The sequence below is a fragment of the Vanellus vanellus genome, assembly GCF_965231255.1.
Source record: "Vanellus vanellus genome assembly, chromosome: 14".
Classification (NCBI taxonomy): Eukaryota; Metazoa; Chordata; class Aves; order Charadriiformes; family Charadriidae; genus Vanellus; species Vanellus vanellus.
This window is the reverse complement of record NC_138919.1, coordinates 3142349-3158808: the sequence shown is the minus strand read 5'-3', so window position 1 is coordinate 3158808 and position 16460 is coordinate 3142349. Positions and strand designations below refer to the sequence as shown.

General features: G+C 59.2%; 2 protein-coding genes across 5 annotated transcripts in view; one reads left to right on the top strand and one right to left on the bottom strand.

Annotated features, from left to right (window-relative positions):
- MGRN1 (mahogunin ring finger 1) overlaps positions 1-2775 on the bottom strand; it is a 58393-nt gene extending 55618 nt beyond the window's left edge. For all 4 annotated transcript variants that reach the window (XR_014269681.1, XM_082490286.1, XM_082490287.1 and 1 more), the window contains exon 1: positions 2596-2775. Coding sequence is in view for 3 of the 4 variants with exons in the window: in XM_082490286.1 (XP_082346412.1) it covers positions 2596-2683 (88 nt within the window). In the remaining variant the exon portion in view is untranslated. The remainder of the gene's footprint in view (positions 1-2595) is intronic.
- Positions 2776-8158: 5383 nt separating this feature from the next.
- UBALD1 (UBA like domain containing 1) lies at positions 8159-16324 on the top strand. The gene is made up of 3 exons (XM_082490644.1): positions 8159-8297; positions 14064-14123; positions 15205-16324. The coding sequence occupies exons 1-3, from the start codon at positions 8190-8192 to the stop codon at positions 15523-15525; spliced, it is 489 nt and encodes a 162-aa protein (XP_082346770.1). The 5' UTR covers positions 8159-8189; the 3' UTR covers positions 15526-16324.
- Positions 16325-16460: the final 136 nt, after the last annotated feature.

Below are 16460 nucleotides of genomic sequence, written 5' to 3'. Positions count from 1 at the left end.
CTTAAACCAGAGACTCGAAGGGAAAGAACATAAAAGATGATGGACAGCCCTTGGTGATGCACAAGAGTCCAGCAGATGGGTAACATCAGTTAACACTCCCTCACCACATCTTCCAGCCTTTCAGGGATAATCTCTGAGCAGCCAGGAGACTGCTTGTGTGTCAGGCATGACATGCGCGCTCCAGTGCACACATTCAAATATCTAACAGCTGATAGAAAACTGGCTTCTTCCAGGCAGGCAAGCAGTAGCGGTACAGGGCTCACGACGACAGTGTCAAGTTAGAAATAATTAGCAACCATTTAGCCCACGAACTTGTTGTACCACTTCCAGCTTGCTTCCTGAAATCAAATAAAACCATACACACTCACTTCCAGTCGTCTTCACTGTCAGGTTTTGTACCAGTCATAGCCAATCTTTCCAGCCCCAAGACAAACACATGTAGGACTGCAGGACCAGAAGGGACAGTGTTCTTCCAAACAGGCTCCACCTGAAGAAGAGAGAGGGGGTTGCCATCCTAACAGCCCTTACTGTTTAGTAAACTTCCTTGAATCTCCACCTGAGAAGTGTTCATGACCTCTTCTTCTGCCTAGAATGATCTTGAGCTTGAACAGCTCTTCTCCCTTCCTGAAGTCAAGAGGATCCTTCTTCAGGTTTATCTAACAAGGCAAAGAGAAAAGTCTAGCCTAAAGCCAGTATGCTTTCAGAGAGAGCACAAGGAAGCGCAACAGGAAATCAATTAACAAGCATCTAATTGTATCCAAAGCCTTTAAAGGCAATATCAGTATTTTTCTTTAATCAGCTGCTTGAAAGCATTAGCTGTTCAGTTTTACAAGGGAGGTACCATGCACAGAACGCTCTTTGGCAGCATGTAGGTCAACAGACCACTTCCAGAGAGCATGTGAACATACAAACCCAACATGTGTGAGGGGGCTACCTTGGCAAGCACATTGACTAAAGCCCAACACACCGTTAAATTCTAGTCAGGGTAATTACAACAGTACAGAAACAACAGGATGATGATTTGAAAGAAGCAGTTTAATGTTCATTACGTATGGTGGTTATAATTAATCCAGTCCATATCTAAAATGCTGTCTAAGTGTCAAAAGAAATCAGGTGCAACCTCTAGGCTGTACGAAAATTGCCAGCAGGGCCCACGATACCATAGCTACAGCTTAGCAGGCAGCTCACGGCCACCCAGTCTCCCACACTGAGAAAGCCCCCCAGCCACCCAAGTGACATGCAGAGTTCTGCTGTAACCTATCAATGACATTTGTCTTTCCTAGCAGCCCAATAAACTAGTCCTTATCCCCCTAAAAAAAAAAAAAAAAAAAAAAAAAAGTCAGGTTAGATTTTCTAAGAGAGCCAGAACAGCTGACGAATTTTTCCAGGAAGGTTTCCCCCTTCCATCTCCACACCACCATTCTTGCTGAAGGCCAACCTGCAACAAGACAAGGTGTAATGATGGCAGGACTTTGTGTGAAAAGATCTTCCACCCCCTCCAAACAAAATGGGGGCACCTAGCTCCCTCCATCACACAGCCCTGACGATGCCACAGCCAGCAAGTCATCAGACACCCACAGAATTCAAGTCTCTGAATGAAAAGGCTATGCTGCACCTGTACCCCAGAGCGAGGGAACCCAAACTGCTGCTCTGCAAATTCTTTAGCCTGCCTGGAAAAGCCCTAGCAAAATAGAAACTTAGAAAAATTTGTAAGCAAATGGATACTGTTGGAGAAAAGATCACCTGAATTTCCCTGATGACTTGTTTTGTGAGAAGAATAAATAAAACTCTTTAAACAAGTTAAACCAGGCCAATCTCAAAAGCCAGTCTAAGACAAGGTGAGTCATGGGATCATCCCAACTTCACACAAGTGGCACTGCTGACAACTCTTTAAGTTTTCAGAACATCTCCCTTTGGAAAACAAATACCCATGTGGGCCACGTCAATCCAACAGCTCCTGGGTGAGAAACACTGCCATTTTAAGGAGGTAAAAAGGTTGTCATGTGGGAATTTGACCATCCTATATTCCACCAGAACTGATTTTCCTTCCACACCCCCACCAATCTCTGCCATCGCTCCCTCTTTACCAGCAGGAGATGCCCCACTTGCCACAGACTGACGACTTGCTGCAGTCACATTTTCAGAGCGCAGAAGCGAAGCCTTGCTCACCCACCAGGACCAAAGGGCAGTGACTGCGCCGGGTGGCCGCGCACACTGACAGAGGGACAGGCAGACTACTTAAGCATTAGATTCAGAGCACACGGCGCTTCTGCATCCTTCCACTTCGGCCAAACAGGGCACCGTGACGGCCTCATACCACAGGCTTGGCCCAAGAAAGTACATCTACCGGCTCTCTCCACCGGGGAGGCCCCGAAGCCGGGCGAGCAGGGCCCCGAGCAGAGCCAGAGCGGCCCCGGGCCCCACTCGCCCCCAGCCGGTGACAGGCGCTCCCTCAGCTCCTTCCTCTGAGGACCCCGCGACCCCCCGCTACGCCTGCCCCCCCCCTCGGGGCGGCCTGAGGAGCCCCGGGCCAGGCGAAGGCCCGTCCCCCTCCCCCGTTCCCGGCGCTGAGGGGAGCGGCCCCGCGGCCCTCACCGGACTTGGGCGGATAGCGGTAGGCCGAGTTGGCCTGGATGTCGATGTCCTCCACGCCCGCGATGCGCCGACTGAGCAGGGAGCCCATAGCGGCGGCGGGCCGGGGGAGACAGAGCACAGCAACGCGGCGACGGCGGCAGCGACCGGCCCGCACCCGCACTCACGGCGGCGGCGGCGGCGGCGGCGACGGCGCGGGGGACGCCGGGAGAGCGAGTCCGCCTGCCCGCGACTACAGCTCCCGTCAGGCACCGCGGCGGCACCTACCAACTGCGGCGCGGGGGGGTGTGCGCACGCTCTGCCGGCAGTGGGCGCTGCCACCGGGGACCGGGGGGGGGGGGGAGGGAGCGACGGCAGCGGCGGGCGGGGGACATCGGGGGGGATCGGGGGGACACCCTGCACCGGGATGTACACGGGGAATATCCGGGGATACACCCTGGATGGGGAAGCCCTTGGGAGTTTGCACAGGGATGCCCGGGGGGATGCCCAGGGGCACTCTGCATAGGGAGGACGCCCAGGGACACGCTGCACAGGGATGCACAGGGACGTGTCCAGGGACACACTCTATACAGGGAGGATGCCCAGGGACACACTCTGCCCAGCGATGCCCAAGGATACACTCTTCCCAGGGATGCACCTCGTAGAAGGCGCAAAGGCAAAGCAGGCAGAAGGAATGACGCTGAGGGTGTCCGTCAGCCCAGGGAATGATTAACCTGCTGATGGTTGTTTTGCAAAAGGGCTTCATGCAACAACACCACAATCATCCCCACCAGCCTCCTTTCCCTCTAGCTGGGGGGGACCAGGATGTGGCACCGGTGCTGCATCCCCCCAGGCATGGCTGGTCCATGTGGGCCAACTGGGGTAGCCATGCACGTCCTGGGAAGTTTGGCATGGGAATTTGCTATCTGGACCAGGTCTCAGAGGTGGTACCTGCTCCTGGCTGAGGCTCGCCACCAGCAGGAGAGGAAGACCATCGGCCTCCCCAGCTGCTGGACTGTGTGGCGTGCACATGGGGAAACCTCTCCCAGGTTCCTCCACTCGCAGATGATCCACACAGATAAGTGAATGGTGTCTGAGGTTCAGACATGAAAGCGTGGAACGACTGAAGGCTGTCTTGCATGCATGACACAACAGCCAGGAGGATGCCATGGAGGAAGAGACTTCCACCCATGTCCGAACACTGAGCCCTGTCCCCTCTTGGCACTGAGGTCTTGCAAAGGCCCCCCCCAGGCTTGGCTTTTGAGGGAGGCACCTTCCTGCACACGCGCTACAGACAGGCCCACACTGCAAAGGAACTGGAGACCCAAATTCCCAGTGCTGGAGTTGGGGATCCCCAGGACACACGAAGGAGTGGAGGTGGCACATGCGATATGTCTTAAATTGACCTCGGGAAAAGGAGACCAGCACGGGAAGAGGGTTGGGGCGCAGGGAGACAGGACACGGCAGAGAGCCAAGCCTGCCAGCATGGGAGGATTTTGTGACAGTGAGCGGGCGGTGGGTGGAATTTACTGGCCATAAACACAAACTAAAACACGCCCAGCGGGAATAAGCAAACAAACCCTCGGGGAAACATGCTTCCGGCTAGTTATTACCCTCGCAGTTGTTGTGGCCACCCCGAGCACAGCCGCTCTGCACCAGTGGTGGGGCGGTACAGGGCACAGGCTGCAGGGGGAATGGGTGCTGGGGAAGGACAGAGCAGGACCAGATCTTGCTCTGCTGCATCCCATGGTGTGACAGGGCTGGGAAAGACAGGGAAAAGCCAGGGAACTAGCAACGGCTGGGTCCTGCCTGCAAATCATGAGAGCTGGGTACCACACACCTGGCAGAGGGGAGGCCTGGGCTCTGCCTGGGCAATAACCATGCCCGGAGCTGCCCACTGTGTCCCCCAGGATCCTGCTGGCACCGGAGCAACGGTGCCTCTTGTTCAACCAGCCCCTCTGTGAAAGAGTTTCTCATCACAGAAATGGCACAGAGAGGGAGGAATGGAGTCTGCTGACAGGCAAAGCAACGCTTGGCCCATGTGTGCTGCCCCAGAGAGGAATTTGCACAGGGACAGAAGATGAGGGTCCCTCTCCCTTTCCTCCTGCACCCTGAGCACAAAGAGCATCCTGCCCTTCCCCAGCCCGAGGGGGTGCCTGGAGATAACTGCCCCAAAGCTGTCCCCCGAGCTTTTTTCAGGACAACAAGCAGCCACGCTCCCTCTGCCCGGTGCTGCTCACTGGGAGCCTGGTGCTGTACGGGTTAAGCGGGGGAAGCCAAGGGGAGAGCTGGCATCCCAGCAAGCAGCAGGGCGCTGGCAATGCCGAGCACCAGGGCCGCCCGGGGAAGCGGCCGCGGCAGGAGGTTTTTGTTCGTGCAAAACCTCCACCAGTGGGAAGGTCCCTCCCGGGCCGTGCAGCTCTCCGGAGCTCGGAGGAAGCGGTTGGGCCCCTGGAGGGGTTATTGTCATCTGGGAGGGCAGGAGCCTTTGCGGGAGAATATGTCCCCCAGGGCCCTGCTCGGTGAGACGTATGTGACAGACAACTACAATAGCAGCGGCGTGCCAGGGACAGGCTCAGCCCTTCCGCTCCAAACCCCAGGGCCCAGAGTGAGCGGAGCTGAAGGGCAGCACCTCCAGCAGACGGCGGCTCCTTTACCCCCACCCTGCCCAGGGGATGTGGGGCGCTGGCACACACAAAGGCAGGATATTGCACCACTCGCCTCCTCCATCCCAGCAGCATGGGGGAAGGAGAGTGGGTGACTCGGGGAAGAAGCTGCTGCCAGCAACGGGGCAGGGAGCACCCCTGTGTGGGACGCAGCACCACTGCCATGTCCCGTGGGCTGGAGGAGCAACAGCCCCCCAGCCAGTGGCACCATGGTGGCTTCAAGTGGTGACAAGAGGTCCACAAACCCTGGTGGTGACACCAAGTACAGGTTTTGCACCTTCACCCTTCGCATCCAGGTTCCCGAGCCTGTATTTCCCCCCAGGGTGGTGCTGCCAGCCCTGGACCCTACACCATGCTGAGGATAGAAAGGGAGGAAGGCAGGAGGCCCTCCCTGACATCCCCCAAAGGAATGAAAACACTCCCACAAGGTATGAGGGAGCCTGAAACCCCAAGTGCCATCATTGTGTGGAGCGAGAGCAGCCAAGCTGGGGAGGACCAGGGTGAAAACAGGCCATGGCTCCTGCCCCCCAGGACCCTGCAGAGCCCCAGAGGTGGTGAGGAGGCCTCAGCTGCTGCGCTGCCTTCCAGCTCGGCCACCTTTCCTGCTGGGCGAAGGTGAGCCTGGACCCATTCTCCAGCATGACCTGGAGAGGAGCAGCAGGATAGAGGAGGGATCCCTTGGCTGTGAGCCTGTCTCCTTTGCTGGCTCCCAGGGCTCCCTACTGCTTGTTGGCACGCTCACCGTCACCACAAGTCGTGTCACTATGCCCCAGACCCAGCTGGCATCCACTATATCACTCCTCCCTGCAAAACGTGGATGAAAATGGAGTTCTGCAGCTGGGCACGTTTCACATGTTTCTCCAGCTACCACGACCTGCCCTTCAGGAGTCTCCTTGGTCGTCTCCGCCAGGGAGACAGCTATGAGCATGCCTGGGTAAACAAGGAAGTATGTTTGCCTGCAAACCTTCCACTCACCAGAGCAGCTCATCCAAAGTCCAGCTGCTCAGGGGTTTATTACCCAGTGAAGCAAGTTGCTTTGTCTCAGTTGTCCCCTCCCTGGTGCTGTCACTCGCTTTGTTTGTCTGGTGCTTGTACAACAACAAGGTTCGGGAGCCCTGGAGACTACGCGCAGAGTTACTCCTCACCAGAAGGAGTGGCGAGCCCATGAACTTTGCCTCCCTAAACACTGCCCTGCTCCAAAGGGCTCACAACCCTCCCCGAAAGCCCTGCTGGGCCGGGGGCCAACCCTTCCCCCTTCAAAAATCAGACTGCAAGGTTTCTAAAAATGTCCAGTTCTTTCTGATTAAAATAATCCTTCAGGACATTTGTTTTCCCAGCTATATTTACACCTTTCTGGCTACAGATCTCCTCTTCCCGCTTCCTTCTTGGGGTTGTCTCGACCTTGTAAAAAAGACCCGTCACCTCTTGATGTGTCCCACTGCCACCACCATACAGCTGTGCCCTCGCTCTGATTTGGGCAGTGATATACACCCAAGGAGGAGGAATCCCCTTGGCACTGGCATCCTCCAAGGCCTGGAGTACTCTGCATAGTTACTGAAGAAGACCCTTACAAGGTGGTCAGACTTGGACAATACTGGGGCAATTTGTGTCTGAGCAGCGGAGGCTGCAAACCCCTCAGGTCAAACGGGTGACCTGCTGGACCTTCAGCCATTAATCCTCACGGCTCAGAAATATTTGCAGCCGTCCGCGGAACGCCAGCCAGGGTCGGAGGTGTTAGCGAACAAACCACTCGTGGTGAGGCTGAGCCCCAGCACAAACTGCAGGAAAGAGCCCAGAATCGCTCAGGAAGGACGGAGAAGGCCACAGGAATCAGCGGTTCCCTTCTTCTCACCCCTTTTTTCCCTTGCTTTGTTACCCTGTAGCCAGTCCAACCCTCTGCTTATGGTTTCCTGGTCCTGCGTCACCACTGTGTCCCCCCACCCCGGGCACACCTGCCTGACTGCCAGCTTCCATCTGCTACAGCAATGCCCTGCTCCCCAAGGATCCTTTCATACTGCCTGGAGCCCACCAGCACCTTCCGGAACATTCCCCTGCTGCCATCTCTCCTTTTACACCTCAGCAGCCGTGTCAGCAGGACACAGGGACACACTTGGGCCCAGGGGGTGACTGGCACAGCCCTGCGGAGGTACACAGTTCACCCCCCCACCACCCTCTTTTATTAGCAGCTCCGGGGTCGCCGTCCTCCCCACAGGCACCGGGGCTGTGAGGAGGCCGGGGTGGCTCCGGCCTGAGGTGGCTGCGAGCCCGGGGACCCTGCCAGGCGCCCGGCAGGCCGGGCTGGGGGGGTGTGGGGGGCGGATGCACGGCAGAGCTTGTAGAAGACCTCTCCCCCCGCCGGTTAAAGATTACCGGCCGGCCGAAGGGCCGTTACCCGCCCCCGCCGCCCCGCGCCCGCCGCGGCCGCTCCCCGCACGTCAACAGGAAACCGCACGCGGCCGACTGTAAACACCGCCCGTGCCCCCCCTCCCACCTCCCCGCCCGCCCACGTGACCCGCCCCGCCCCAACCCCGCCCCGCCCCCGCCGCCCTCTGATTGGGGGCAGCGGCGTTGTTGACCATATACGGTCAGGTACTACCAAGCCGCCGCCGGCGGTTGGCCGGCTGGGCGCGTCACTCAAGTCGTGCCCGGCGCCCGGCGGCCGCTCCGCAAACAAAGCGGTGGCTATCGGCAGTTGTAGTCCGGCCAGCGCAGAGGTGGTGGGGCGGCGTGGAGGGCGAGAACTACACCTCCCAGCGGGCCCCGCGGGCCCCCGCTGCCCCGCCCCTCCCCGCCCCGCCCCTGGCGGCCGTCGGCGGGGCTCGCCGGGCGCCGTGAGTCAGTGCCCAGTAAACATTGGCGTGAGCCGCGCCGGCTCCGCCATGGTGGCGGCGCCGTGAGGGCGGGGGGGGGGGGGCGGACTGGGCGCGGTGGCGGCGGCGGGGGGTCGGGGCCATGGACGAGCTCAAGCACCAGGTGATGATCAACCAGTTCGTGCTGGCGGCCGGCTGCGCCGCCGACCAGGCCAAGCAGCTGCTGCAGGCGGCTCACTGGCAGTTCGAGGTGAGGCCGCCGCCCCGGTACCGGCCGCTCGGGGCGGGTTCACGCGTGGGGGGTGGGGGTTGGGGCAGCGCGGTGAGCGTGGGGCGCCCCCCTCATCCCCTTCCTTCCGCGTTCTCCTCCCCGCGTGGGCCGCGCTCTGTTCCCCCCCCCCCCCCCTCCTTCCCGTTTCCCCCCCTTCCGTGGGGGCCCCGGTGTGTTGGCGCGGGGTTAGCGTGGGCCCCACGCGGGATGCGGGTGGGGGGCAGCCCCGCCTCACCTCGCCTCGCTTCCCCTGGAGGATGGGTGCAGAGCCGAGGGCACACGGCCCGCCCGGGGCCCGCTTCCCCCCCCGCCCTAACCCTCCCGCGTGGCCGTGGGCTGGAAAACCCCGGCCTTTCCCACGTCCCCGCCTCGGAGAGCCCTGGTCTTCAGGCGGCCGTGGGAGAGGAGACTTTGTAGGTCAAAGCTTTTCTGGCTTCGGGCGCCTTTTCCCTTTCGCGGGCGGGCAGCGTGCTCCGTGACATCGGCAGGGGTTAATTGTCACGCGTGGGGCTGGGGTTGCGGGTGGGGAGCTCCCGGGGTGCTGTGCTCCTCCAGAGATCCCCGCAGCTAAAGCGCAGGCAGCGAAGCGGGGAGGTGTAGCGAGCAAAGCTCTTTCTAAATAGGATTTTTATTATTCCCCCCCCTCTTCCTTCTGCAGCCCCAGCAGCTCCCTAGTCTGGAGCTGATGGATTTGACGCTAATGGCACCTTTGTAATTGAAGTGTCTGTTTTGCGATGCAGGAGGAGGTCTGAGTCAGTGTGGAGAGCAGGAGGTTCGGCTTGTATTCATCCCTGAGCTAGGGCACCTCTCGTTCGGCGCGCAGCGCGGCCCGGCTGGCGGCGAGCCCCGCTGGCAAGCCTCCGAGACGTTATTCGGGGCTCGTTCCCTAACGTGATGGCTGTCGGGTGGATCGGGCACGGAGGCAGTCCATCGCCCGTGCAGCCACAGGATTCCCAGATCCCAAATCAGAGGCCAAGAGGTGTTCGAAGCCAAGCCATGCGTGGCTAGGGAGCGAGTGGGTGGGTGTGCGGGGGCCATGCCGAACACCAAGCCGGCGTTCCCCTCTGCTGTGCCTGTTTAATGCCACGGTCCGCTGACGGGAGTGCCGTCGGCGGTGGATGTGTTGCATGCGTAACGTGCTCTGGGTTTTGTTTACTAATACAGTTTGACAGTGGCCCTCTGGGACGGGCGGAATCCGCTTCCACCACCTCCGCGTGTGTCGCAAAAGAGCTGGGAGCGGATGACAAAAGTTTAACTTTTCTTTCAAAAGGCTTTTTGCAGAACTTTGCCACCGTTTGGCGAGTTGCACAAGTACAAACAGCCGTCTCCTGCCGGCTTGGCACTCACATGACTCAGAGGAAGCTCAGCTGTAAACAAACGCGCTGCGATGAGCAGTTACCATGTTCCCACTCACTTTTGGTGCAACGGTCAGATAATTCCCTTTGCAAAATGGCCGCTGGGCATGCCTTCTTCGGGGAGCTGCGCTGGGGAGGTGTCGTCCCCTGACCCCAGCGTGCTCTCACCTCTTGCCTGTGACATTCTGAGGCTTTTGTTATTCTAGTGCAGCACCCCTTTGTTGGCTGGCCCATGTCTGCAGCGAGTATAAATTGGTGGAGTTCAGGCAAGTTCAGTGATAATTTATGCTGCCTTCACTGGTAGTCTCCTTGGATTCAACGTGCTGCTCCAGGGGCGCGGTGTGAGTGGGAACAGCCCGCTTGCACCTTGAGGACTTTGCTCCTGCCTGTAAGACCACCGTGGGGAGAGGTGTTCTGCACAGTGGAGCCAAGTGCAGCCTGGTGGCAAGATGGCAGGAGCTGTATTCTTCCCAGCTCTGTGCCTCTGTCCTGGCCAGGGTACTCCTGGGGTGTTGGGGAGAGGGACGCTGCTGTGAAATGTGGATGGCTTCAGGCTGGTGGGATGCTGATGTTCCGGGGTTGCTGTGGGGTTTGTTGTGGCTGGTGGGAGAAGACGTGGTGGGGGCTGCAGAGAGGGTTTGTTGTGCATGGTGTCCTGCCGATCCTGGCAGATGCCGAGTTTGTCTGGGGGAAAGGAACCTGATCCCGGACAGCAAGCAGGGCAGGAGATCAGGAAATCATTGGGGATAAAGCTGCCTTTGATGCAGCACAAGCTGATGAGAGCCTGTACCATACTCAGGGGATGGACAAGGAAGCTGTTTATTTTGCGTCCCTTCTATCCCCGAGGAGCAGGCCGGCTTGTGAGCGGCATGTGGATCGCCTCTCCCACTTGCCGTGACTCCACTCATGTTTCACGGGGACCCGGGGCAGGCTTTCTCGCAGCACGCCTGGCGTAGTTTGCAGCTCTTGCAGCACTGTGAGCTCTGCCGTGCTTCCAGGGACAGCCGCGGTGGGTGCCAGCAGGAATGGCCCTGCCAGCCCAGCCCTCCAGCAGCTGGAGCAGTGCCATGGCTGAGCGGAGGGGGAGGCTTAGAGGCTGAAGAAAGTGACTTGGAGTGTCTCTGGGTGAGGGCTGGCACTTGGCTTTCAGGGGCTGCAGGTGCCGGGTTTTTGGGAGAAGCCAGGGAGGGCAGCAGGTACCTCCACCATGGCTGGAACCCAGCAGGTCACCAGGGAGACATTTCAGAGTTTGCGGGGTCTCATGTCAGGCTTCTTCCCAGGTAGAAGAGTATTAATTGGCTTTGTTATGTGCTGATTGCCCCTGGGGCTGCTTGGGAAGGATAAGAAGACATCAGCTTTAAAAAAAACCCACCCGTTCCTTCCTTTTTCCTGGTGCTAAGTGTCGTGCCTCTGTTCAGTGTAGTGAGGTTGTGTGGGGGGAACAAGAGGAGGAGCAGGTGTCTGGCTCTGCCCGCTACGTCCGTGGTTGGATTTCCACTTCCTCTTCTGATTTATTTATGTTTTATCCAGCCCCTTTCCCTTTCCTTTGTGGCTCAAGGGCAGGGTGTCCCCAGGGCTGCGCTAGCACCTTGGGCTGCCTGATCCCTCGTGCTGGCAGCAGCCGCAGCTCACACACGCAGCTGGGAGCGGGTGCAAGTGCAGCTTGGGCAGCGACGGGCAGGGGATCAAACAGCACCCGGGGTCCCGTCCGAGCAGCTGCAGAGGGCTGGGTGTCCCACTCCTCCAGGCTGAGTTTGTTCTGCTCAGCACCCAGGTCTCCTTGCATTCGCCTCCCCACCCGTCCCCTGCAACCGTCCTCCCTCTGACTTGGTCACCACAGGGTGCTTCTTGGCACCCTGGTGGGATGCCTGTGATCCACCTCCCGCGAAGCTCCTGTTTTTGCATCCTGGGGGAGGAGGATGAGCGTGGCCAGGCAGTGGGTGTGGGGCCGCCCTGCTCCCACTCGCACCCAGGGTGCTACGGGCGATGGGGCCTTTGGTCCAGGGTCAGGGCTGAGCTGCGGCTCGGGCTCCTTCTCAAGCAGAGGAGCCTTAATTGGCTCTGCTGTTGCACCGGTTGCCCCTGGCACTTGTGACGCTGGCTGGAGACCAGGCAGCATCAGCAGCTTTGGTTACATGCGTGTCCCTGGCACCCTGTGCCACCGAGGCCTCTTGCTCGCCTGGGCTGGGGCTGCTGTGGGTCCTTGGGAGGTGGCAGTTGTTCCCCGCAGCTGGAGGGGCACCAGCAGTGGGCATTGTGGACAGGGGGTTGCTTGGAGATGCAGATGGAGGGGAGGAGATGCAGCGCTTTAGGCAGAGGGGCCTGCAATGGTGGAGTGCTTCCTCCACCCAGGTCACGGCTCTTATCCTGGCACCAGCAGGGATCAGTGGGCAGCTCAGGGGGACAGCGGGGTGTTTCTCTGCCCCTGTCTGCTGATGGCACAGTCCCAGATTCGAGGTTGCTTAGAGAACAGGAGCACAGAGCAGATTTAATCAGCTTATAGTTATCTGGCTGTGCCTACACCTCTGCCTGTGCTTCCTGCTCACTGTTTCCCCCCTTTCTTATCATGATCCTTTCTGTCTGAGTGATAGCATGCCTGGGTTTTGACATTGGACCTCACCCAGGACGAAGGGTAGTGTGGTGACAGGGGTGTCGCTGCCTCTGAGGCGTCTGTGTCTCCATTGGCCTTTTCCTTGATTCATAGACATGTGCCAGCCTGTTCAGAGCTGCTCTCCGGTGCCGTAGCCCCTATTCCTGCTTTATGGCCATCACTGAAATCCAACGGGTCCTGCCTGCGGGTGCCAAGGGTTCTCAGGTCGCAGCCTGGCTGAGTGCAGGGTTTGGATACCGTGTTATTAAACACAGAGAAATGCAGCTATCATGCCAGCCCGGCTATTGCGTGTTCCCCCCGAGGTCCGGGAGCTGCCAGACTCTATAGCAGCAATTGCTTCCCCCACCCAGGTCTGAATTATTGTTTGCATTCATTGCTCCTGGCTGCCACCTGGTCTTGCCCATAGTTTACTTCCCTTTAGCCAGGAAACCGTAAACCTCACTGCAAGCGGCCGGCACCAGCTCTCCAGCAGTGCAAGTGCAGCCCCTTCACCTTTCCAGGGCCTTCCAGCCAGGGTGTTTTGGGGCAGAATAGTTTTCCATCACACCAGTGAGCTGAGCTGACTTGTTCATCCCATCCCTGGGTGTGACACGGGAGCATGTGGCTGTGGGCACCGGGATGAGGAGTGTGTATGGTGGTAGGACTGCAGCTGCTGCAGTTGCGCAGGGTTTGGTACAACTGCCTCTGCTTTTTCCAGGTTTTTCTGCTTTTCTTTTTGTTTTGTTTTGTTTAGCAGCTTGAGTAACCCCAATCACTGGCTTGCAGGAAGGGAGCAAAGTCTCGGCTGGTGTGGCAGCGCCCGGCTGCAGCCTTGTGCCTCGCACCCCGGCTTGTAGACCCACAGGCCGGGCTGCCCCTGGGGAGGGGATTGAATGGGGGCTTTTCCTCCAACCGGAACTCAATCCAAACCAATTCTCGAACATTTCTATCAAGCCTGATCTGCAACTGAATCAGAACATTGTTTTCTAGCCCGAACTCAGCTAAAGCCTGGCACGGAGCAGGAGTCAGCTTCACTTTTGCTGGTGCTGCATCAGCCCAGTCCCACGCGCCCCCAAAGCTGCCATTGCCTGCTCTCCTCCTGGACCTGGGCTGGGTGTCTGCCCTCCTGGCCAGCCCATGTCCCCGGCGTTCCCGCCCTGCAACCCCCGCTTTGTCCTGTCACATGCCTGTGGCATGTGACATATTTACCAGATTATTACTGGTTTGAACTGGAAGCTAACCAAAACTGTGTCAGTCATAACCGTACCCCGCCTGCGACAGAGTTGGAAATGCTCTGGTGTATGGGGTGGGCTACCTGTTGCAGCCCCGGCCCTGGGGATTTCCTGGCACGAATATGGTGACTGTGATCTCGTCCTGTTAAGGACACACATCTAACCAATTCCCGCTGGGCTTCCCCTGCTGGGTTTGGATTTGGTTTCCCTCCTTTTCCTGCATGCAGTGGTTGTGGAGCATCGCTGTGAGTTGTGAAATGCCTGCTGGGGTCTGTTCCAGCAGCGGCTGCTTCTCAGCAACGACCACAGCGATCCCAAATACGAGCGATGCCTTCCTGCCTTGGTGCAAGCAGATGTCCCTGCTTGGAGACGTGGGAGTAGCTGTGCGCAGTGCCTTCCCATGTGGGCAAGGGGGCTGCGGGCACAGTCGATCCCCCAGGGGCCTGTTTTGGATCATTTTTGGGGTCTTGCAAAGCCCTGCAGTTGTGTGCAGGGATGAGGTGGGTGCCCAGTTTGCGTGCTGGTGGTAACATCATCTTTGTTTTTTTTTTTTTTCTTTTCTTTGCAGACTGCTCTCAGTGCTTTTTTCCAAGAAACAAACATCCCTTACAGCCACCACCATCAGATGGTAAGTGCTTTCCCATGTCTCCAGCGATCGCCAGGGGCATAGCACCAGCTGGCGGGCGCTTCGGGCTGTTGCTGATGCCCAGCTCGCTGTTTCACAGTTCCAGGAGTGCGGGCAGAGAGGTCTGGCAGAGCTGCCTGCCAAGGAAGGTTTTCCTGGAGAGCAGCCGGGGGTGGCATAGCCGGTCCTACGCAGTGGGACAGCAGGTCCGGGAGCACCCTCGGAACCCTGCAGAGGGGTTGGGGCTGCTCCTCAGAGAGGGATGATCCGAGGGAGGATGCTTTGGGCATGGCAAATGGTCCAGACCAGCCCCAATGTGGCAGAGAGCGCCTGGGGGAGCCTGGAGCAAGCACTGGACTGTTGTAGGCTGTGTAAACACACGCAGAGGTACGTGCACGCTGCCCAGCTGCACACGCGACTCCTTGTGCACTTGCTGGGGCAACTGAGTGTGCAAACCTCTGCCCTGCTGGAGTGTGCCTCTAGTACAGCGTGCTGGTCTGGATGTGTGTAAACACACAAGGGCGCACGTGTGCGTGGGTGCTGCCTGCCTCCACTCTCTCCCAGCTGTCCCCAGACTTGGTCCCTTTAACTTTTGTGCTCTGGCAACCCGTAATCTGCCTGGGCAGATGTGTCTTAGGGATTTGCTGGCTGCCGTGGCCTCATTTGACTCTCCGGGACAATTGGGGATTTGGAGCGTGCAGTAACTGTGCAGAGCAAGTGCCCGGCAGGGTCTGAGCATGCTCAGTCTCCCGTGGGGTGGGAGCTGAGCCTGAGCCTTGCGCCCACTGAGCCAGAAAGCTGAGGGCACAGGGTGGCACCAGAAGGCTGTGGAGTAAAAGGGGTCCCCAACTTGGCCAGGCACAGCGGGGTCCCATCTGGGCACTGACCAGACCTCTCACCACAGCATTTGTCTTCAGAGTCTTAAATAACTGCTGCTTGCAGCCAGCATTGTCAGCAGAGCGCGGGTCTGGGAGCTCTGTGTGCTGCAGCGGTGGGAGCAGAGGGGTCTTGTGCTGGGCCCTGGTGGAAGGCAGAAGGTGGAGACCCCCCCTCCACGCCTGACCCCCACATCTCCTTCCTGCAGATGTGCACTCCCGCCAACACGCCGGCCACGCCGCCGAACTTCCCCGATGCCCTCACCATGTTCTCCCGCCTCAAGGCCTCCGAGAGCTTCAACAGCAGCAGCCCCGTGGCCTCCATGGCAACTTCTCCGCCACCCCCGGCCCCGCCGCTGCCCCAGCACGGGGCCTTCAACCCCGCTTGGCCCGCGGCTTCGCCCCCCGGTCAGCAGCAGAGCATGTGGACTCCAGCCCCCCCGGCGCAGCCCTCTGGCTGGCCAGCCGCCGTCTCCCAGCAGGCCACGGCAGAACAGAAGGCCAACGTGACCATGGAGGCAGAGAGATGAGGCCGCGGCGGAGAACAAACGCAGCGGGGACCCCTGCGTATAAATATATATATATTTTCTTTTCCCCCTCCCCAAAGAGGAGAGGAACTCTGCTGCCAGGGCGTCTGGCAGCTGCCGAGACATACAAGCAAATAACTGCCTTGCATGGGTTTGGTTTGAAGTAGTTTTTACTTGTCCTCGAGCTGAACGGAGCTCCCCAGAGACAGCGGGAGACTGCGTGGGATGCGGGACCGGTGCTGGCCTCTGCCTGGGACCCCGCCGCTGCCGGGCTCTCGGGGAGGGAGCCCCCCATCCTCTCTTGGGACACTGGAGTTTGCATGCGAGTGACATTTATGGAGGACGTCCCTTCTTCACAGTCCCCCGAGCCACCCCACCATGCAGAGTGGGTTGTGCCTGAGTGTTTTCCCCCCATCCCTCGGCCCCTCTCAACCAGGTGGGGGGCAAACACCCCAGGCAGCTTGTTTTTTGTAAGGGGGGGAGAGAGCAAGGACTGTTCCTGCTTGGCTGCAGCCTCCACCTCGCATGCGTCGTGCTCGCTGGTGAGAAGGGCTGGGGGGACACCGGCTCCCGGGGAGGCGCCTGCCCCCTCACCCAGCACCAGCGATGGGGAACAGGGGGTGGCAGGGGGTGACCCTCCCCTGCCCTCCTGGGATGGGGTTTGCCCCGGGGCCATTTGCATGACACAGTGTAACCCTAGAGACTGGGATCGTTTTTAACCCCTCTGTTCTTTTCTCCCGGCGGCTGGAAGTCTCTCCGGATGCGCCGCAGCCGCTTGCAATACACGCTCTTCTGCTTTGAACCCGGTGTCTTTGCTTTGTTTGCAGCAGCGGTGGGATGCGGGGAAGGCTGGCCTGGGCCAGAGGTGTTGCAGGATCCCCTCTCCAAGAAGCTCTGAGGGTGCTGTGCCTCCCAGCTGGCGCTGGCTGCCTCTCCGC

Bases quoted from the DNA above. Each gene is read 5' to 3' on its own strand.
- UBALD1 (XM_082490644.1), top strand. From the start codon at position 8,190: ATGGACGAGCTCAAGCACCAGGTGATGATCAACCAGTTCGTGCTGGCG. The intron at 8,298-14,063 runs GTGAGGCCGCCG...TTTTCTTTGCAG, and splicing joins CGGCTCACTGGCAGTTCGAG to ACTGCTCTCAGTGCTTTTTT. The intron at 14,124-15,204 runs GTAAGTGCTTTC...TCCTTCCTGCAG, and splicing joins ACAGCCACCACCATCAGATG to ATGTGCACTCCCGCCAACAC.